The sequence below is a fragment of the Podarcis tiliguerta genome (assembly GCF_965153285.1).
Source record: "Podarcis tiliguerta genome assembly, chromosome: 16".
Lineage (NCBI taxonomy): Eukaryota > Metazoa > Chordata > Lepidosauria > Squamata > Lacertidae > Podarcis > Podarcis tiliguerta.
The window spans coordinates 16,876,535-16,900,316 of NC_139549.1; the positions used below are offsets into that span (position 1 = coordinate 16,876,535).

Genomic DNA, 23,782 nt, shown 5'->3' on the forward strand with positions numbered 1-23,782 from the left:
TCCCCCCCTGAGGTGTTCACGACGGCGATTGGAGGAAGCCCCTCCGAATACCCCCGCCTCCTAGCTTGGAGACCTTGCATTTCCATTGGCTGAGTCCTCTGCTCAGGCACCTCCCCCGTTCTGGCCGAGCTGTCATTCGTCAGCCCTCCTGCTCCATCCTCCGCCTCCGCTCCTGAGGTGTTCGCGACCGCGACGAAACCGAAGCCCCGCCTCCAGGCTCGTGGAGGGCGCTCCCATTGGCTGAGCCCTTAGCTCTGGCGCCTCCCCCGCTCCGGTGACGGACACTTTGGCATGAGGGGACGGGGGCCGAGCATTTCTTTCGCCCCTCAGTCGCTCGACGGGCCGCCGACGCCTCCGCGCTCGCCATGATGATGGAGTCGCTGCGCGTGCAGCGGCTGCAGCCGGGCGTTGGGGGCACGCTGCGCTCGCTGCGGCCTGGCGTGACGGCGGGAGCGTCCCTGGCGGTTGCCTCTGCTCCCCCGCCGCCGCTGCCGCCGCCCCCGCCGCCTCTCGGGCTGTCGCTCACCCTGGGGCCTCCCCCGCCGCCCCCGCCCCCGCTGCCGCCTCTCCCGCCGTCGCTCTTGCCGGGCGTGACAGCCGGATCCAGCCCCCCGGGAGCCGCGGCGACGGGTCCGCCCGCCGTGCTGAGGGAGGCCGTCGAGGCCGTCGTCAGGAGCTTCGCCAAGCACACGCAAGGCTACGGCCGCGGTGAGGATGAAGGGCTGCCTCGGCCACCGTTATCTGCTTTTCTCCTCTGGGCGTGTGCAGAGTGCCTGCCTCACCCATCCAGGCTCGCATAGTGGGAGCTGTTACCGTGTCATAAGCTTAGCCTGGCCTACCTGGCAGAGTTGTTTTGTTGTTGTAAGGATAAAGGCGGCGGGGAGGAGCCTTACAGAAGGCCCAGAGTTTCTAGGAGGAAAAGTGGGGTGAAAAATGTAAGGAACGAGGTCCAATGTATCCCTGAGGGAAAATGGTCCCGCCCTCCCATTAGCCAGCTGTTTAAAAAAGACTGTAGTAAGCATGTGGAGTGGTCCTGTCTCTTCTGATGGACAGCTTTTTAGAAGCGAGGGCTGAAGCATGTGCAGAATTCAGTTGCCTTCTCTTAACAGCAGCCTGCCTTGCAGTGCTGTTGTGACATCAGGCAGACAACTTCATTGCACTCATTTTGGTGCCTGCTATCTGACAACTATCTGACTTTTAGGAGACATCTGGATGCAGCCCTTTAGGGAAGTTTTTGACGTATGAGGTTTTATTGTGTTTTTAATATTCTGTTGGGAGCTGCCCAGAGTGGCTGGGGAAACCCCGTCAGGCGGGGTATAAATAATAAATTATCATTATTATCATTAAAAATTATTTTGTTTATAGTCATTCTTTATTATTATTATAGATTACATTTATATACTGCCCTTCATCCGTAGATCTCGGGGTGGTTCAGAGCATGAAAAGTTTAGATAAGCCTATTTAGATAAGTAGGAATGTTGATGTGTGTTTTAATCTCTTTTTGACATATTGTTTGTTTGTTATTTTTTAGCATTTTAAATAGCTGATAATTTGGTGTGTTTTTCTGTAAACTGCTTTGCAGGTTATTGCTTTCTTTTTAAACCAATCTAGCAGTGTACAAATTTTATGAAACAAAAAATAAGTAAAGCAGAACAAGGGAGAAGACTTGCAGAATACCTAGCGCTTCTTAGAGGAAAAGTGAGATAGAAATGTAAGAAATGAAGTCAAAATGCCTCTGAGCAAAAAATTGACTTGACTTTTTACTAGTCAGCTGTTTACAATTAAAAGGTGAGCTGAGTGTCTTTCGTTGGTGACAAGCAACTGACTACTGGAGGAAAATTGTCCTGTGGATTTCAGTAAGGGAGTGTTGTGGTCTGGTGAACTGGGGAGCCCCAGTGCTGTGGATTCTTGAGTCGGGGGATCTTGGAGAGGGAAGACAGTAATTGGGGGGTGTTGGTACAGGTGTTGTGCACCTGCAGTTCTAGGTAGAGACGCCCTCTTCTTCCCATCTCCAGCCCTTGATTGCTTGCTAAGATTGCTTGCTTCCCGCTGATAATTTTAATTGTTCATTGGTTTATTTTAAGTATGGATGTTAGCATTTTTGGCTTCTAACTATTTGAAGTAAAAATAAGCTATTTAAATCCTACACATCTGAAGCAACCATTGTTTCTTCTGTAGCCTGATGTGTTATGTGGCTTATGTTAAGTACACCCATAGGGTAGATGTCCAGAATGTTTGTTTTCAGCTAATGTTAAATGAAGGGGTCTTCCCCTGCCCTGAGAAAGTTTCCCATCAATAATGGCGAATCCTGTTCCCTACCATCCTTTTTTTCAGATTGGCTGTATTTTTTAGCAATATTTTGTCCCTGTTTTTGGATGAAATGGGGCCGAGGTTCTTCTTGTCTGTTTTGGGAAATGTTTTCTAGCCTGCTACAATTTTTATGTTCTGGGATAGTACAGAAGGCCCTAATTGTGAACATACTCCAGGGTAGCCTCAAAATGGGCCAATTTCAAGAGCTGTTTGGTTGGCTTATGAAATGTAGGAAAGGAGCAGTTAAAATGAGTTTTTGCAAACATCTATGTGGAAAAATGTTGTCCTCTGCTCCAAATGGGGAGACTTTGTGGCCACTTGGGGTGTCAGATGTTGGCCTACAGCAGCAGCAGGCCCAGTAGACGCTGCCTTGCAGGTTCTAAGCAGCGAATGCTTGGCAGGCAATCTGTGACTTAAACACAACACTGCTTTCCTGGCTCTGAAAGGCTTTGAGGCCATGTGGAATCATTTATTCTTTCCTATTTAATATGCAAGTCAGATGTGCTGTCATACACAAGGTAGGGACTAGAGTATGTGATCCAAGGCCATAAACAGTGGATATAAATAACAGCCAGTGGTCTGACTGTAAACGTCCTCACTCTCAGGTAGGAAATGTAAAAATGAACTGCTGCTTTTCGTACTTGTTGAGGTCTTTGAAATATAATTTCTTTCAGTGAAATGCAATGAAAGGGGGTTTTGAACAATCACTCTGGGCAGCCCCAGTCAGCACAGTTGTAGTCCAAAAGTTCTGGAGGGCAAGGGTAATAGAGGGGTAGGTTTTTATGGATGTGCTGAGGTTTCCCGTTTAAGATTGGCATTGCTTTTGCTGCTGAACTGCAGTCCCCCACCTGTAAGATGTGGCATTTCTGTATTCTCAACAGGGCATCCAACGTACATTAGGGTATAGCAGGTTCGTAAGGTAACCCTAGCCCAAACCATTCAGGGCTTTAAAGGTTGTTAGGAGTTCAATGAACTGGACCTAGAAATACATTGCTATACAGAGCAAATGGTACAGCATCGGTTTTACAACTTCAAACTGCCTGGCTCCAACCAATGATTGCATTGTGTACTGGTTGAATTTTCTGTTTTTTCTTCAAACGCATTTCAAGTAGAGCACTTGGTGTCCCTAGTACAGTACATGGATAACTCAGTCTGCTCTTTCCAGAAAACGAGAGCATTTGAAATACTGGAGGAAGTAAATTAGGGGTGTGTGTGAAAGAGGTCTCTATTTGTCCTCTCCTCTCCCTCTTCAGAGAGAATGTGAGAATGGATACCAATCGGATTGGGCTTTATAAATGATATTAAGCCTAAAAGAGGATCTCTTTATGAGAATAGTTTGGGAAGAAAATAGAGGGAGTTGGGCAAATTCATAGTCACACTAGCTGTTTGTATTTATGGAGTGGGTTCTCATTTCAATTAACATAAACCTGGGTTTCTTTTTACTATGCAAATCTGCATAGGCTTTGTGTTTTGTTTTGACTTTATTTTTTCCCCTTTTTTGCTGCTCAGTAAATTCCAGTCTTACAAAAAACCAGCTAGTATTAATATGGTACATGGATGCTGACTGAGAATAGCATTCTGTTAGACCCAAGTATTTGTGAACCCTGGCGTTGAAATGTCTGATACTACTTCTGAACCAGCAGTTAAGGAGATTCGTGTAGCATACTTGCTTTACTTAGCATATTGCCTCTAGCTCTTCCTTCAGCTCACAAGTAATTGTTCTCTCTTCAATCATTTCCCTATATTCTGAAGGACTACATACACAGTCTTCAGATTACCTGTGTATACATAAGCATAGTCTTGTATAAATTAGCTTGTAGAAGTTGGGAAGACATCCTAGAGCAGTAGCTCATACTGTTTATATGTACTCCAAGCCTGAGGTAGAACTGAAGTAACAACTTTCACCCAAGGACCAAAGACAACTGTGTAAAACCAACTGTAAAAACTAGTGTGGACAGTGGCTCCTGTTGTAATCTTTAAGCACACTTCCATTCTAACATAAGCCAGCTTCATTTCCACAGTGCTTTGGACAGCATTGCTTTTCCATAGTCTTGTTGGAGCCAGTAAGCAGCCTCTGGAAAGCTGTTCTTCGTTAAGCTTTTTATCTCCTATGCGGTGTTTGCATACTTTGAGGAAAGGCTCAGCCAATTCTTCATGGAAACCTGGACATCTTAGACATCATTGCTTGCTTTTTCAAATGTTTCTAGCCAAAATAATTATTTTATTTTTCCTTGGGCTTTTCCGTTTTCCTTTTAAAATCAGAACCTCTAGGCTGCATTTATTTAAAATACGAGTTAGCAGAGTGGTCTAGGAGAAGCATTACAGCTTACACACAGCTTTTGTCTTCTTTCAAGATGTCACATTAATGGGGTTCTTAAGAATGCTGGTGACCAAGAAAGCATTGGACCTTAGATATTGCAGAATGAATTCCATCTTCATAGTGGATTAATATATTTTGACAGATTGAAAAGTATCTCTTTGGTAATTAATCTGTGTTGTGCAGTATTGCCACAAACACTCTCGCTCTCTCAGATCATATTCACTTTTAAACAATAAATTTAAAACAATAGCACTGCTGTTTCTACATATTATATTAAAATGCAAAACAGGACTTTGTTTCTAAGCTCATGCATTTTTGCAATCTTAAATATGAAACTATTTTGTTGTATTTTTTCTAACCAAAATATTCATACTATTTGTGCTTAGGCTGCTAATGCTGGTTTCCATCTTCTAGGGAAGTACTAATTTTAGTCAAGGAGTGCGGCTGCTTAGCATAATTATCCACTGTCTGGCCTCATGCTTCTTTCACAAACATAACACTTTGCAGTACAAAGGGGACAGTGTGTAATGGGATCTTGTCTGGGCTGAGAATAGAACACCCATACTCTGGCTACAAAATACCATTTTCGCTGCTTTCAAACATCGCAAACAGACACAAACCGGTTGGTTGCTTTCTTGACACATGATGAATTGATATTGTGTCATGAAGATTCTAGATAAATAATGTAGGGGTTTAGTGGGATAAGAGGGCAAGCTAATGGCCATTTCTGAGAGGACAAACACATGCAGACAATTCTTAGAAGCACCGTGAGCAGTATTACTAAAGACTATTCACTCTGTTTGGCCATAGCCATTTCCACACTGAGCTAGAATGCTATTGTTTCATTTGGTGTGTATTCAGCTAAGTCCTACTGGGTAGTCCCATTGCAATTAATGAACCTAAGTTAGTCATATCTGTTGGTATACTCTGAGTAGGACTAGCACTGAATACCACCCATATACTCTAGAGGTATGCTTTTTCACTTAATCTCACACTGCATGCATGGGAGTGGGGGCATTACAGTGCAATATACATCCTTCTGTCCATGGGTGACTTATGCCATCTGTGGGCACCAGATTATCCAACTGTTGATTTCAAGCATCATAAATCTAGAGTGTTTCTTTACCACAGAGCTATTTAGTTCAGCTGATGGGCTGCTTTTAACAGTTAAATTGACCCAGCTCTGAAATTTTCTCTCCCAGTTTTTGATGCATGAGTAAAGCTGCCCTTTGAAAATAACAGTTGGGCTTTGGTAAGTGACCTGGGTGTGTGTGCATATTTTATGTGTCACCCAGGGTAGAATCTGCTTTAGGGGAATTATTTCGATTGAATTTTTTTGAGCAAGCAAATAAAGGGCATAGTAACGTAAAACTGCTAATATATTTGATTGTGCATTATGGGTTCGGTTGCTCTGTGATAGCTTGACAAACTACTACAGAAGAAGACTTTAGGTCTCCTTCGGAATGAAAGTGCATGTTTGACATTAGTAAAAATAAATTTTGCTTGCCCACATTTGAATTCCAGGCATTCAATGGTTTCCCATACAGCATACTGCACAGATTGTCTATGGTTTCCTGTGAGTTCCTTTCATTAGTAACTGCTGTGTTTGTTTGTGTGTGTGTGTGTGTGAGTGTGTGAGTGAGTGAGTGTGCATGCACATGTGTATAAAGGAAACCCCAAATTTGAAAAATCTCCATTAATAGTCATTCCGCATAATCTTGCTGAAATTATTTTAGCAACATACACATCTATTATTTGTCTTCTTCCTAGAGCTAATCAAGCTAATTCACATTAATATGAAAATTCTTTTTCTTTGCAGTAGATTTGCATGGAAAAGAGAGATGATGGTGGTTCTGAAAAATCTAGATTTGATGCACACCACTTAATCAATTTCTGTTGCTCTTGCACTTCCACAAATCATGGTGTCCATCTGGATTGCCTAGATAGGGTGGGCTGGAAGACACCGTTTTGCAATTGTTCCAGTCCATCCTGGAGGGTAGAGCTTCAAAGATGCTGTTGGAATTTGACTACTCAACTTCATCAGCATTGGCTAGTGAGGTCTGCAGTGTTCTACCTCCATCCTCTGTTTTGCTTAGCATCTAAATGCAGCTACTGTACTTGGAGAAGTTGTCTGGAGATGTGGGATTGAGTGCCATCAATATGCTGATGACAAGCACCAGTTACTGTACATTAAATTCTGGGGAGGCAATAGAAGTCCTGAATGAGCTTGATGAAAGACTGGATGTGGGTGAACAAGCTGATATTGAATTGAAATAAGGCAAAAGTATCTCTAATTATCTGAAAAGCTGATTTGGGGTTAGGCATCTAGCTTCTGTTAGAGCTGATAGCACTCTGCTTGAAAAGCCAGGTTTATGCGTGCTTGTGCTCTTGATCCTAGTACATTCGGTAAATTTTAATGGGTGCACATTGTGGCAGAGTTGCGACCAAAACATTTTTTTAAGAAAGAGACCTAGAACATGGTTGTTGTACCAGATTCTTTGTCTTACAGTTTATTTCCGAGTGAAGTTCAAAGTGCTGCTCATTTCCTTTAAAGCCCTAAATGATTTAGGACTAAGGCACTTGAAGGTTGCATTCTGCCCACCTACATAGCTCTTCATTGGAGACCCAGTTCAGTGTTCTACCACCAAGTGAAACTTTTCTGTTGACAAGGCCTTTATTTTTGTGGCTTTGTAACTCTCTACCCAAAGAGGTGGGTAGAGAGTTAGGCATTCTCCTTCTGTGGATTTCTGATATTTTTTCTATGGTCCAGTATGGCTTAAGAGAGCCAGTGTGGTGTAGTGGTTAAGAGCAGTAGGCTCGTAATCTGGTGATCCGGGTTCGAGTCTCCGCTCCTTCGTATGCAGCTGCTGGGTGACCTTGGGCTAGTCACACTTCTTTGAAGTCTCTCAGCCCCACTCACCTCACAGAGTGTTTGTTGTGGGGGAGGAAGGGAAAGGAGAATGTTAGTCACTTTGAGACTCCTTCGGGTAGTGATGAAGCGGGATATCAAATCCAAACTCCTCTTCTTCTTAATTCTTTTTTTTACATCTTAAAAATGCTTGTATGATGTGCTATCCCCAAATCCTTAAATTTGCCGAGAAATACCACATATGAATCTTGAATCAGCTGCTTTCTTTCTCTTGTATGTCTGTTTCAAAATCTAGCACAGAAAAATATTATGAATTGTGCTAGGTGTGTCTGGGCAGGTCAGTCAGACTATTAATGGATGTTCTTAACCTGCCCACTCTCAAACTATTTTCAGTTGCATCAGAATAGCACACAAGGCATTATGCAGTAGTATCTTAGTTTTTAAATGTCAAGACGGTGCCTAATTTTAGGGGGAAATGAGTTGCAATTTCATGCTCTAAAAATGCCTCAAAGGACTTGTTTTGAGGCAGAAAAAAGTTTAAAGTCAACCTGAGTATAGTATTGCATGCCTTAGAATAACTTTTACTCAGTAACTATCACCACAGGCTTTCCTTTCCCCCTCTAGCTTTGGACATGTCCCAAGGATGCTGAACGTCAAAGGCAACATTCTTCAGATTTGGCTGCTGACCCTTGGTCATGGTTGAACCTGTGTTTGTATCTCTCTTGGGAGTGGGGGGATGATAAGCAGCAAATGATGATTGTAGATTATATTCCTCTTGCTGCCTTCTGTGTAAATACTCTATTATGATATATGCCTCTTTCTCTATTTTCAGTCAACGTTGTGGAAGCTCTCCAGGAATTCTGGCAGATGAAGCAATCACGTGGTGCTGATCTGAAAAATGGTGCTCTGGTGGTTTATGAGATGGTCCCATCTAACAGTCCTCCTTATGTCTGTTATGTCACATTGCCTGGGGGGAGCTGTTTTGGCAGTTTTCAGGTTAGAATGTGTTAACTAGGTGTTTTGATTACTTTTTGTTGTGGTGTTCTGTAACTCTGATCTGCTGGGGTCAATTAAAAGTTCCTTAGGCTGTGTACAGATGGATTTAGTGGAGCAAAGCCAGAAAATTTCTCTTCATACCACAACCATGGCACTAGCCCTGATCTAGTACAGGCAGCTAGAGAATTGTCAAATATATCCTGTGGATATGAGAGCTGCTCCGTGGTCTGTGTGTGTGTGTGTGTGTGATTCATCATGGACACAATCTGGTAGGCACAACAGTTAACATGAAATGTGCATGCATCTCTTGCAGTGGTGCTAATTATGTTTGGGAGGGCCTGATTATCCCCTGCAAAATGGTTCTGGATTTAATGGTGACTTACTGGGCAAAAATGGTGTCTCTTTTTAAGCTCACCTCACCTAGGAGGTTTTGCTTGATAGATGCCATCCATTCCTTTCATCAAAATATGTGGCCTGTCTGTACAGGAGTGTTATCTCATACGGTGGATAGCTCAAAACCAATTTTCCCATGTGCAGAGGTGTGTATGTAGAGGCATGCTTAAGTTTTTTGCCTCTAATTTCTAAACCAGTGCTACCTGTTCATACCAGCAGGCAGTCCTTGTTGGGAGCATCGTTGTGGTGTGTGCATGTTTGATTTCTGTTCTGCAAATGTGACTTCAGCATGCAAAAATTGGAAATAGTGTTGTTTCACACACCACAATGATGAAAAATACTGCTAGTGCTCCTTCAGGTGGAAATAGGCATGCTGAATCCTTTCCTTTTGGGCTATTGGAAACAAAATGGCTAGCTTGTTTTCGGGTGAGGTGCAAATGGACGTAGGGGGTGTGGCAATAGATAGCACCCAGCAAAACATCTCCATACACTAAAAACCCACACAGTTGGATAACTTGTAATTTTATATTCCATTTTTACACTTAGCACTCAGTTTGGGGAAATCCAAGTTTGGGGGAAAGTGTGGGCTGCCAGTTAGAAGAGCTGGATGTTATGTGGATGGATACTACAAACACTCACAAACTGAGACACAAGCAGCCTCAAGCCTGCATTAAACTTTTGTGTGGATTATCCCTTAAAGTCCACCCAATTGCTGTAGTAAATCATAAGTCTCTTGATTGTCCAAGACCAGCGTGTGAAGCATTATGGTGTAAGTGCCATTGTGCCATAAACTTCAATATATCTTCCTTCCTACCTCAATTTCAATAGGTTACAGACTTAACACTTGGAAGTCCAGGGTGGCCCTTACTTTTGGCTGAACCCAGGCTCTGTTTAGTGGGCTTAAAACAGGTATCCTAAAGAAGCAATCTTGGTTTCTGAACTGCCTACCCACTTAGAGAACAGCAATGGGTGTTTAGAATAGGGTGTTCACAGCTTGGTTTTAGCTAATTAATTTTGTTGACAGACCCAGCTGTGGTATTTCCTTCTCCAAATAATATGTGCTGACTTCAGCTGCCTGTGTAATTCTTGCATTGTAGATGACTGGAGTTTCTGGGTTTAAAGAGCCCGTTCCTAATGACTTCAGGATGTTGGAGAGCACCATGTCAGCATGCATAGCTGCAACCTAGTAATTTGGGGTAGAAATACATACTTCATAGTATGTGGGATCTAACTGATATTGGCTTTCGTGATTCCTGTTCTTAAGCATGCCCTGTTCTTCTGTCTCTGCCCGCCCCCTAGTTTTGTCCTACCAAAGCTGAAGCCAGGAGGAGTGCAGCAAAAATTGCACTGATGAATTCAGTGTTCAATGAGCATCCGTCCCGGAGAATCACAGACGAGTTTATTGAGAAGAGTGTCTCAGAGGCTCTGGCATCTTTCAATGTGAGTGCTTTTCAAAGCCCTGCGGCTATAATTGGTGGGGACAGAATTGCTGGGAAGCATCACGACTCCATGGGAAGGGAAATTCTTTGCATCTGGAAACCCTTATTGGCAAGGTTTCTAACAACTCTGGGAATGTCATCAAAATAAACTGTTAAACACCCACCCAGCCCATGCTCTCTTCTCTATTGAATGCAGAGCTTCTCCCAGTTGCATTTTTGTTAATTTGCCCTTGACACTTTCACTACACCCTGTGTGGAAGCTCTCTGGAGTACTAAACTGTTCTAATTCCAGAGCCATGCAAAAGCACACCAGCCTTATGGGACAGCCTTGAGCAAATTGCTCTCACCTCACTCTTTTCTCTATAGTGGGAATAAAGCTTTTCAGTGTTGAGGAAAAATAGAATAAAGATCCTAAAGCGCTATGCAATTGTGAGATCATAGGTTTAATTACACTAGACACCTGTTTATCTGAAAATAAAGTTCATATATTTTTGTGTTTGATATCTTATGCATTAATTACCTGCTTCCAGAAGGAGTGGCTCCAACTATCACCCAACCATTGCTTTTCTGCTGTAAATTACCAGCAAAATTGGAACTGCCTTTCTACACATTTGCTTTTTCTATGTATACATTCTGCTACATATAGAAGTAGAGTGCCACAGAGTTCTGTCCCAGGCCTAGTGGTGAGGTTATGCTCATTATATCTGCAGATGACACCAAACCGAGTGGTGCTGAAGGCATCTACACACCTGTAGAGATTGTACTACTCTACTGCTCTATGGGTTGTGGGGGGAGTCCTGACTTTCTGTAGTCTGAGAATAGAAAAACCACAGGGGGGGAAACAGGGTGACAATATTTGGCTGATGCCCTGTAAAATGTATGACAATTCCTCTCTAAATGCCTAGTGTAAGCACTCAATGCTTGATTAATAAGACAGCAAAATGTATTGAAGTTCATTGCATATCTACACTCTAAACTTTTTGTTGTGTACATATTTAAGCACCAAATAATCTTAGGAACCATAATATGGTGACTAGTGGGGGTTTGGCTAAATTGCTATCCATCCTCTTGCTGAGCCACAGTTCTAGGGACTGGGAGTGTGAATGCCTATTAAACTAGATGAACTCTGGTTTAGTTATTTCTGTGTGAGTGTAACTGGAATGCCTGTTGTGTGGCGTGAGGAAGCTTATTTGTGAACCATCAAATTGAGACGTAAGAGTCATTCTTAAAAAGCTTGTGTATCTTTCTTCAGCTGTCCTGCAACCCTAAGAAAATGGCTATGTTTACATGTTATGCTAAACCAGGGATTAGTGCTATGTGTGTGAGCTGGAATGAGCCTGAGCAAAGCCTTGAGCTTGTGAATTCACCCTTCCCTCTCTTTTTCGGGTATGGACAAGAGACAGAGTTTGCCAGTGTTTCAGTTTCTCTTAATCTCAGTATAGTCATAGTTTGTTTATTTATATACAGCTTTCCCCACAAATACATTTCACTCAGAGCAGTCCACCAAGGCTGCCCTGTCTGAGAAAGAAGGATGTCTATTAAACATCACACCCTTGCTTGTACCCAAATGCTGTGGAAATACCTCTTTAGTGGTCTGTCTGCCCTAAGATCCTTGAATGTTTGTCTTTCTTGCAGGGCAATAGAGAAGAAGCAGATAATCCAAGCACAGGCATTGGTGCTTTCCGCTTCATGTTGGAGTCAAATAAAGGAAAGTCCATGCTAGAGTTCCAGGTACTCTTTTTAATATGATTAATCATTCCTCCGGGGCTGGCCCTACCATTAGGCAAAGTGAGGCGGGAGGGAGCTGCGGCAAGTTGTTGGGGAAGAAGAGGAGTGTGTGCCATGTCTGCTACCTTGTCCTAGCCTGTTGCCCTCGGGCGCTGTGGAAGACACATTCTCATTACCAGTATTGAAGTAAGATTTTTCTGCCAGCCTGATCAATCTATGTACATGGAATGAGAGGTAACTCCGCCTTGTACTTTGCCACAGGCAGCAAAATGTGTTGGGCCAGCCCTTCATTCCAGCCTTGTGTGCTGTATGCATACTGGGACCAGTCAGGCTGCATTAAAATAAAAAAGGCCTATTAAATGCAAAGTAGAAAGGGAACCCAAGTGGTTTAGTAATGCAGTATTTTTTTCCAGTTCAGACACACAGTGCTGAGCAGTAGAGGGCTTAATTTGCTACAACTCAGGAAGATTAATATTTTAAGACTAACACCTCTGCAGTTAGCTTTAAAATAGGTACTTAAGGGATTAAAGCATGTAATCGATTGGGCAGTAGAATGAAGTGATAGCTTTTGAATTTCTTACCAACTCTAAATCCTCAATCTTGTGACAATTTAAGGAATTTATGCTTTGTATTTTTTCTGCTTTTAGGAGGAGAGAAATTTGTCTAGTTCTGTCACTCCCTCCCCCCCACCGACCACTTCAAAATTGCTAAGAGTTGTGATGGAACACTTAATTATTTTTCTGCCTGTTGTAACAGTTGTAATGCACTGTGCTAGATGCTATATGATTTTTCATTTTCATTTTATTGCTTCTTTTATTTCTTATTGATGGTGTTTGAATTTTGTAGAATTCACATTGTAATACAATAAAATGCAGTATAAGAAATAAAAGAAGCAATAAAATTAATAATTAATATGAATATTTAATGTGATGGATGTGCCGTCCCCCTTCTTCAACCAAAATCCACAGACATGCTGTGGACTACCTGAATCAAGCTTATGGGCCATTGGTGGCCCATGGACCACAGTTTGAGAACCCTGCCTCTAGTTTATACTGTAGTGGGACTTGAAAGCTTAGTGTCTGTGAATGGCAGAGGTATCATGCAGGATGCTTAAGCAATTAAACCTTAAAGTGCACTGATGGAATGTGAACGTTGCTTATTGTGTGTCTAGCAAGAAATCTCTGATGATCACTCTGTGCTAGCAGCACACTGAATAGACAATAGAGAGACATTATGTCAAGGGAAAATTGGGCCCCAGAGTTTCACTGCTAGGGGCTGGAATGGAGCCAGATTTGTTTTTTTCTTTTTCTTTTTGAAGGCAGGTGCCTCAGCCTGTGACTGCAAATCAGTTTCCCTGGTGCTGATGTCTCCTTCTCTAGTTACGATAACATTGCAGTAGGTTAGCAGAGCAAGGTTTATATTAGTGGCCCTGCTTATACAGAGTGACTCAGTTGGTTATGTATTACCTCCTGCTCCTGCTGTATTTATGGACCTGCCTGCCTGCCTACGTGAGGGAGGTTTATGGGATAGTTTTTGGCCTGAGGTTCTGCTGGCCTTCATGCAGTTTTGTAGCTCTAGGATTCTTAGTGGTACATGCACATAGAAGACCCAAACCATGAGAATCCCTGACGGTCTTCACAGTCCTTCTGTGTAAGTGTCAGGGTATTTTCCCAAGGCAGCTGGAATGGTTCTTCTAGGCAACAGGCCTGCATTGTCTTGAACTCTATCATGCTGCATTTTTTGCTAGCCTCCTGGGACATACAAAAGGCCTTTGTAAGAGCTGGGATTTTCACCCATGGCGCTGTGATCCCTCTGCCATATGACACTGTTTTGGAGAAAAACAGCTGGGGAACAGTTAAGCTGGCACTCAATCCCTCTCCCCACCCCAAATACAAAAACTTACAACAGATTTGTGGAGGCTATTGGCTTTTCTTTTATTAGGGGCAAATGCACTTAGTAGAATTCTGCCAATAATTTTGGGTGATACCAATTTTTTTAAAAAATGTTTGTATTTATTTTCCATGGTGCAGAAGATACATTCTGAGAAAACAATTGTTACAACAGTAAACAACAAACAACTTGTTCCGATATGATTATTACATAGCATGACAAAAGTCTGTAAAGTTTCTTTTTATTATTCTAAAAGATCATGCCACATTTCCCCATGAGTGTTGGGTGGATTCCTGCCGCAGTCTGAAAAATTAATGTATTCAGTAACATTTGCCATATGTTATAAAAGGAATAGGGATTGTGTTTGTCCTTTCCTGCTCTGACCTGACATGTTAGTTTCTTGCCCAACACTATTGACCATACGCTGGTGTACCAAGAATTGAAGTTAAGCCCAACATCTGGCTAAGTGGTCATAATTAGGGTAATCTTGGGTAGACAGGATAGTAAGCCCAAGTAGTGCTAGTGCATGATGTATTTCAGTGATTTTGTTACATATTAAGCTTACTTCTTTGAATATATTTTAATGATATCGCAAAGCCACCACATATGGAAATACGTACCTTTGACTGTGCACCCCCTCCAACCATTAGGGTTGACTTCCTAAGATATTTGGGATAGCCTCACAGATGTATAGTGCCACTTATGCAGAAGTTTTAATGAGGATTCCGATTTTTGCATAAACCAATTTCAACGGTATCTTGGACCACAAAGCTGTCCACTTTTCATTTGCTATTTGTGCTTCTATGTCCATCTCCCACAGCGTTTTTGTGTACAAAAGATTGCTACATTTTAGGTTTATTAAAGCTTTATAAATTGAGAAAGCTTAGAGAATGGAGAGGGTTGGGGGACACCAATTTTATGTATTTATACCCCACCCATCAAAATCTTTCCCAGGGTAGTTTACAGACAGTGGTAATCATACGAAAGTACTGTATAAAATAATTAAGGCATACAATAAAACACAAACAATCCACAGTCTAAAAGCAGCATAAAGCTGATAAGCATGGATTTATAATTCAGAGTTTCAAAGGCCTAGGAAAAGCAAAACATATTTCCCTGTTGCCAAAACGACACCATAGCAGGCAGGCACCCTGTCAGCCTCCCCAGAGAGAACATTTTACAAATGGAGCACCACAATTCTGAAGGCCCTTTTCTCTAGTCACCACCCACTACATCTGTAATGATGGAAGCTTAGAGGAGGGCTTCCAAATATGATCTCATGCAGTCAAGTTCTGTTAGAGAGGGCAATCCTTCATTCTGACTCCTCCCTGTGAATGGACTGAAAGGAAAATCCCAACACTTTGGCTAGGGCCTGGAACGGACTGGGATCCTGCATGTGTGTCTCTCTTCTTCTCCAGTGCCTGGTCACTGTTAGTGCGCTCACAGCTGTATTTTGAGTTTCCACACCATTTTCAAAGGCAGCTGCATGTACAATGCTTTTTCAGTAGTCTAATGGACAAGGCTACCAGAACATGGTCAACTGAGGCTTGGCCATCTTGGTCTATAACAGGTAACAGCTGGTGCACTAGAACTCCATGCCACAGAAGCAGGCAACCAGCAACTCCAATAACAAGTATGGTTCTATGAGCATTCCTAAATGGTGGTCCTGCTTTATTAGACAGAGTGCTGCCTAAGTAGATTTAAGCACCACCTTCATAGATGGATGAACTATCCATCACCAACAACACCTCCATTTTGTCTGAATTGACCTTGTTTATTCACCTTTATCCAGTACATTACAGACCTCAGGCAGTGGTCAGAGTTTGGTGTCATCCCCATGTTGACGGTGCCTCACTCAATATTTTCATGTAGATGTTAAAGAGTGGGTGGGTGGGAGCAAGATGAAGCCTTGTGGGATGCCTTAGAGCTGAGCCATAGTAGGAGGTGAAGGTATCCTTTTCTCTCTCAGAACATCTAGTTACACTTCCTCTGAGAAGCATTTCACCCATCAGTGGACATCTCTTTAATTTCCTTCTCTTTGCTTCATTAGTGTTGAAACAGTGCTTAAAATTGGACTCCTTTCCTTTGGCAGGAGCTGATGACCGTCTTCCAGCTGCTGCATTGGAATGGCAGCCTCAAAGCCATGCGAGAGAGACAGTGCTCACGACAGGTAAGCAGAGCTGCAGATGGGATTCCTGAACCTTTGGACTGACAATCCTGTCTTCTGTGTGGGATTCATGTGGCTGGCAGTGGATTCTCCCAATGCAGTATGGGAGGGGGAACCCAGGTGTAACCCATGAGCGTCTTTGTAGTAAAGGCTTTAATATGTCGCCACTTGCCTTCAGCACAGGCTGGGTAAGCTTCCCTATTCAACAGAGTTTATTTGAGTATGCTCACTTGGGTCTTCATGGGGCTAGTGACTTCTGGCTAGATCAACATTCCAGCAGGCACACCAACAAGAAGTGATTGCCTAAGCTTTCTTGTTGCTCCAGCCCTCACTGCTGCATCTTAGCCATGTCTATCTGTGCCAATCAATTTCTGTTTGCCCAGTCTTCTTTGAAGTCCCGCTTAAAGTATGCACCATCATCTCAGTGGCAGATGGGCTGGCCGTAGTGGTTCCTCTGTGGTTGGTCCCTGCCCATTCCATTCCACTGCCCTGGTATTTGGGAAACACTAGTTTCATCAGTCAAGTGCTCATCTGCTGATTTCTCTCTCTCTCTTCCTCCCGCTAGGAGGTGTTGGCTCACTACTCTCACCGTGCTCTCGATGACGATATAAGAAACCAGATGGCAATGGACTGGGTCAATCGGGAGCAAAATATCCCAGGGGCTCTTTCAAGGGAGCTGGCCTCAACAGAGCGGGAATTGGATGAAGCCCGGCTGGCTGGGAAAGAGCTGCGGTTCCACAAGGAGAAGAAAGACATTCTGATGTTGGCAGCTGGCCAGCTGGGGAACATGCACTCTTCCAACTGTTGAGAAACCCCAGAGAGCTGTTCTGTTTCCCCTTCCCTTCCTACACTCTCACTTCACAACCAACTTGCTAATGGGGTGTGACCTAGAGCTTGTTACAAAATTGAAGGGGGCAAAATGTCCAACCAAATTCTTCTAATTGGCTTTAAATTTTTCTTACGTTATCGGTCATGCAACATGCTGTTTGGATTTTGGATTTTTAAGTCTAATCTGGTTGTAGATTGTTGAGATTTGGCAAGTGAATAACCTGTATCGCCAAACAGATAGATACACCCACCCCCTATTTTACTTACACACAAACACCATTTTTCAATATACTTCAGCCAGAGAGAAGTATCTCTAAATCTGAATGTTGAAACTTGGTCAGGTTGAGTTTGTTCATAATTGAGCTTCAGTTCTAACCTGAAACACATCACTTAAAGAGTGTGCACAGATGCCTCTTTTTGAAGAATAGGGGCCCATTTGCACATTTTTAAAACCTCTTTGCTAAAAAAAAAATTCTGTATAGATTTTATAATGTACTTGGATATTCTTAGGTATCTTTTTTCTCTTTGGGATAGAGAATTTCTTATTGATTCACTATAGAGCACATTTTTAAATGTAGCCTTTTTAGTGTTAAATATACTAATACTCATTTAGTCCTCAATTCTATCCAGGTACTATACAGTATTAAGTGGAAATGTAGCATTGCCAAGAGGATACTAGTTTTGCCATGGATATAAGGCATAAACTGTATGTTAGGCAAATGTATTCCTGCAGTTTATGTAGTTTGATACACTCCTTTTCCCCTTGCCACCTGATAAGCACAGCACTTAAAACACTCCTCTTCACTGTTCTCGAACTACTATTAAGGTTTTTATTTAGTTGGTTAATGGCATCTTGTTCTAGCTGGTGTCTTGATTCCAAGGTTCCACAGAGTTTGAGCAGTTCCCTATTGCTGCAAGGGACGGGGTGTATCTTGTCATAGTGGCTGCATTTGCGTGTCACTGTGTAAACCGTAGTTAATGGCTGTCTGTCATGTCATTCCTCCCCTAGCACAAGTGGGAGCAACAAACCACAATCTCTGACATAGCATTACATTTGAACCAGGGATACTGGGTTGCTTTTCTCTCTCATAAGTAAAATACAACTCATCTAGTTGCGCTTCATGAGTGAATTGCGTTCATGCTTGAGTCGCTTAAAGGAGCTTTCCAGGTTGTAGAGATTTGAGTTCACTGTGGGACATTCCACGCCAAATCACCTGGTGCCATGTGCTCTCACGACTCAGATTTTCTTCAAAAAAATTTTATGTGTAGATACCTATGAGATAACCTCAAATTAGTATTTTAAGATTTTTTTTGATCCAAAATTGGGCGCAGGAGAATTTTTGACATTTTTGATTTTCGCACAATTTAGGCTAATGCACTTTCTGCATCAGTTTAGAAAAAACCTCCTGTTTTGCTTATTTTTCAACCGATTGTGCTTATTTTGGTATCAAAATAAAGCTAATTGTGGCCTCTTTAAAAATAAGGTATAAAAATGGTATCAAGTGCCACAGAAAAGGGTCACCAACCATCCAAAGTGAATTTTTGTCATTTTACTTCTGGTAGGTTCAATAAGCCATAGCGCGCAAACCACAACTGACACGTGTATCAATCTTGAGTCGTGAGAGCATGGTTGAGTGTTAAAATCAGGTGATTTGGTGTGGAATGACCCCTTTATAATGAATCTTAATGAGCAGCTCCCAGCCTTTGGCATTTTAGTCTCTCTCTGCTTGCCTCTTGCAGGGAAGGAAGATAGATGAAGTGTTGTTGCTAAGGTGCTCAGCTGATTTAAAAGAAAAAGCCCTGACTCATTTTCTTTCCCTGCTAGCTTCAGCTTCTTGATGAATGCAGAATCATAGCTGCCAACGTTTCCCTTTTTTTAAGGGAAATTCCCTTATTCCGAATAGGATTCCTCCCAAGAAAAGGGAAAAGTTGACAGCTATGTGCAGAATCCTTTGATTGGGTTCCAGATACCATAGGCTTCTCTTGAGTCAAAGGGGGAAGCACTACTTTGTTGTTATGGTTGTGTTGGACCTTCATATCAGAGCGCTGGATTCAGTTGGTGCCTCAGAGGGGTCTACTTCCATGATTTGCTTCTGTGAACTGTGATGTGTGCAGTCCACAAATCATGCTATTTTGGTTCATTCCCAATCGAGCAGCCTCCTGTGTCCTGGGAGACTGCATCGGCAGAGTGCTCTGTGAGTTAGCCTGTCACACAATAGCTAGAGCTACTTGTTTGTAAGTGAAGAACTGTGATTGTGCAGCTGCAAAGATAAATGCCTCTTTGTTCGAGCAACGTTAGAAAGTTACAAAAATTTGTAGAATGCAAACTTTATATATGTATGCACTTTTATATAAAAAAGAGAGACTGAAACTAGGAGCAGGACTCTTAAATAGCAATACTGACTATGTATATAGAGAAAGTTGCTTGAAGCTTCAGAGACAGAAGTGCTCTGCAGATCACGTGTAATATGAGGGAAAGCTGATGTAGATGTAAGGGGGAATCATGTCAGCCACCCAGAAGCCAAGATCACTCATCTGCACTGTGAGGAGAGCATTGCGTGTTCTGTGTCTGACTTTGTCACATCTGCCTGGTAAAGAACTGCCTTCCAAAGCACACCCTTAAGATTTGGGACTAAGACAGTATCATGAACTAGCAAAATGTGATGTTTAAGGATTAAAGGGGGGAAATAAAATAGGTTACAGAGGGGGACTAGGCCTCTCAAGAGTGCTGTGTTGTGACACTTTTGAATAATCTTCCTGATTAACAGTGCAATCTAAGGAAGTCCTGTTGAGTTCAGTGGGGTTTGTTCCCCTTTAAGTGGGTACAGGATTGTAGCTCTAATTGAGCTTGCTTGAGATAATTTTGTTACCACCTAACACTTAAATATCTTAAGTTGATACAGTAACAGTACTACTTCCCATTTTCAGTGCGTAATTTGAGGTGAACTTGGGGTTATAATCTACTTTATTAATTGTGAACACAGAACTAGGGGGTGACAGTTACTTCCAGGTTGATGCTAAATCCAGTGGAATCTTTTGTGTACATGGCATTGACTTTATTTTTAAAACTGCGTAAGGAAAATAGCAGTAGTGGTGATTCTGACTCGGAGCTTTATGTACCGGTAGTTTACTTACGGGAGGTGGGAAGCTATCCAGAAGCACAACTGTAGGACTGTGTGATTGGGGAAGGGGAGTATTGGGCTAACATTAGTGCCGTTTTGAGTGTTTCCTACCCCAGATTTTCAGGGTCTGACTTGTCATCAGACCTGTTGCACCTTAACCCATGTGCAACAGCATTCCTGTAGCCTTGGGATTAATTGTCATGGTTACACTTTAAAAACACTTCACTATTTACAGGGTAGAATAAGAGTTTAATCAGAACATCCTTGATGTTGCCTTTCTGGTCTTGACATTGGGCATGGAAGATTATTTGTAGCTGGAGGGAATGAGGAGAGGCAGAAGACAGCTAATGCAAGGCATTAGCTTACCCTTACTGTGAACAAAGATCTTCGAACCCATTGATTCTTTCTACTGAAAGGGAAAATAGCCTGGCTTCCTGCAACACCATCCTGGAAGTCATTTTGTGTTATAATGTGTTTATAGTAATTCTTCTATCTCAGAAGATAATCTTCCAGGGTATTGTCACCAGGAATGATGGAGCTAGATGACCTGTGCACTCGGACTATATTTTAACAAGAACATGCCCTTGAATTGTTCCTGCCTTGATCAATTTGCCTTGTTCAGCACTCAAAGGGCAAAAGACATTTAGTAGAAAAACAGTCTCAGCGCTGACAGCTGTATATAGCAACACATGGTTTGTGATAGTATTGTTGAGTCCTTTTATACAGTAATTAAAACTGACAGGCCCTTGCTTATAATTGTATCTTATAGGAGGTTGGTACAAAGTGAAATTGCTGTCTGGGGCCCGAGAGCCACAAAATATTTGAACCAACGTCAGCAGGTAAAACACCAGATTGCTTCCCCAAGTTTTTTTGTAACTTTCACATGCATACCAATCCTCACAACTGGCATTTGGGTCCTAAAAGAATGGTAGTTCTGCAAAATGTGGGTGAGGAGAAAGGGGTGTGTCAGCTGTTAATGCACTTCTGTGTCCTTTGTGTGCTGCTTAGGAATGCAGTTGTATACAGGAATAAGAACTTGGTGCTTCAGGAAGTGTGGGTAGGATGCTCTGAATTGGGCATTAGAAGCTGAGGACAAGACACACACACAGAGGGATCCAAGTTAAGTCACTACTAACCTGGTTTGTTGGTTTCAAGTAGACATACTAACTTAGTCTAGATACAACTCTATGTGTACAGGATTATTTTCCACCTGGGAATCACCTTGCTGAAGCTGAGGGCCTTTAGTCTCTTAGCCAGATGGTGTATAAGCAGGTGTATAGTCCTTCAGTGAGGCTTTGCGGTCAGACCTCCAAACAGTTACTTCATAACTGTGGGAACTCAGACTACCACTCTTAGAAAGGGAGAATAGACAAAGGGCTGTAGAAGATATGTGGAGATGGTGGTTGTTCCATAGGGAGCTCAAGAAGTGGCATTATTTTGGCCTCCACACTTATGTCCATTTGTATACCTGAAATAATAAATCAGTCTTGTCCTTTATATATATATTTTTATATACAGCTTTGTTTACACAATAGTATTAATGTTGAAATGCATTTATAAAGTTGGCTTATAAATAATCCTTTGACAGTTTGTATATGAATGTCTCACTTGCCTCACTTACTACTTTCTATTAGAAACAAACTATGTACAGGGTTTGAGTTTTTCCTTTCCAAACATGTGGCTCTTGGATTTTCCTTGCGGAGAGACCTGCCTACAGATGTTTGCCTCTGGGCAGGCCCCAGCTGTCACCTATAACCTGATTCCCCACATCCCCTCCTTTTGGTGCTGGTTTTCTGAATAAGCTGCCTTCCTCCTCATCCTCCTCTTCATTCAATATTTCTACTGTCCAGGTTTTCAATGCTGTTTTTTTTCTAGTTCAGAGGTTACTGTACCTAAAATAGTTCTACATACTGTCTGCCTTTTCTTTTACTATAAGCGATAAAGTCCAGTACTTAATTTTGTAATGCCTAATTTTATACAATAAAATAGCATTTTTTTTGAATCTCTGCTCCCCTTGGTTTTTTTCCCAGTTAGAAATTCTGCCAATAGATTTGTCCCCAAAGCTTGTTCTGTCAACAGGTTAGAGCCTAATCTGTTAGTTCTCTCTTCCTTCCCCCACCTTCTTAATGATAAGCCTTTGCCATTTGGCTGCAAGAGCTTAAGAGCTCCAGACATCATCCTGTCTGCAAAATTAGTGCATGGATTGATAGTCTAGACTAGAGCATGGGTAGTACTTCTACTAAGGCCCGGGGGCCGGATGCGGCCCAATCACCTGTCAGCATCGCCCTTGAGCCAGTGCCACTAACTAGACTCATCCACTTCAACCCCAACTGGGCTAGGCAAGCTGGGTAGCACTTCCAGAGACCACCTTCTGCACAGGAACAGGTCAAAGTGCTGTGGACTCACAGCTTAGTGTTGTGAGCACCGGATTCACTCCCACAAGAAGACAGTCGTCACACAGCAGAGTATAGCAGAGCATAAACGACTTGGAGAGAAGCTCTGTAGAATATTTTCTTTATTCTATCTACAACTATACAAACTATAAAGGTAAAGGTACCCCTGCCCGTACGGGCCAGTCTTGACAGACTCTAGGGTTGTGTGCCCATCTCACTCAAGAGGCCGGGGGCCAGCGCTGTCTGGAGACACTTCCGGGTCACGTGGCTAGCGTGACAAGCTGCATCTGGCGAGCCAGCGCAGCACACAGAACGCCGTTTACCTTCCCACTAGTAAGCGGTCCCTATTTATCTACTTGCACCCGAGGGTGCTTCCGAACTGCTAGGTTGGCAGGCGCTGGGACCGAACAACGGGAGCGCACCCCGCCGCGGGGATTCGAACCACCGACCTTTCGATTGGCAAGCCCTAGGCGCTGAGGCTTTTACCCACAGCGCCACCCGCGTCCCTATACAAACTATATACAGAGCTAAATGAGGTCTAAGCATAAATGAATGCTGAACTGCACTGAGTGTCTGCAGCTGCTCTTAGCAGCAACCTTATCTATACACACGATCTCTAATACTCAGTCTCTCCCTCTCCGACACACTGACTGACTGACCGATGTTAGGCTGGAGCGGAATAAGTAGAGAGCAGAACACCGCCCCTCCTCTCTGGAAAATCACCAGACTCATCAGCAGATTCTTGGATATGGGAGGGGTGAAATCTCCTCATCACCTTCTAAATCTGGCCCGCAGACGGTCCGGGAATAAGTGTGTTTTTACGTGAGTAGAATGTGTGCTTTTATTTAAAATGCATCTCTGGGTTATTTGTGGGGCATAGGAATTCATTCATTTCCCCCCTCAAAATATAGTCCAGCCCCCCACAAGGTCTGAGGGACAGTGGACCGGCCCCCTGCTGGAAAAGTTTGCTGAGTGGCATTGACATTCAGGAATGGCTGCCCTTTGTCACTCTTCCTAAATGCATGATCTTTTTTCTTGCAGTGAAAGGAAATGCTTTTGGGTGCCCTTCAGTTCTTTAAAACATGCTTCTCCTGAAGATGGAAAAGGGGGAAATTACCCCTTCCTCAGCACATTTTTTCCTTGGATTTTGAGCTGCATCAGAGGAGCACATGAAAGGTCTAGTTCTTTCACATTAGAAGTCTGTGCTTCCCCCCACCTCCAGGGGCTAAAAGTCATTTAACTCATCTTGCAATATCTTCCCCTTACAAATAACACTTAAAGCTCATCTACCTCTCATCTTCCCTTGATCAAGGTATTTAATAGCCAG

The 23,782-nt window shown here is 42.8% G+C and overlaps 1 protein-coding gene across 1 annotated transcript; it reads left to right on the plus strand.

The window, feature by feature from the left end:
* The first annotated feature begins 201 nt into the window (after positions 1-201).
* LIX1L (limb and CNS expressed 1 like) lies at positions 202-22,060 on the plus strand. The gene is made up of 6 exons (XM_083417217.1): positions 202-708; positions 8,332-8,495; positions 10,188-10,328; positions 11,963-12,058; positions 16,038-16,115; positions 16,678-22,060. The coding sequence occupies exons 1-6, from the start codon at positions 366-368 to the stop codon at positions 16,918-16,920; spliced, it is 1,065 nt and encodes a 354-aa protein (XP_083273343.1). The 5' UTR covers positions 202-365; the 3' UTR covers positions 16,921-22,060.
* The last annotated feature ends 1,722 nt before the right edge of the window (positions 22,061-23,782 follow it).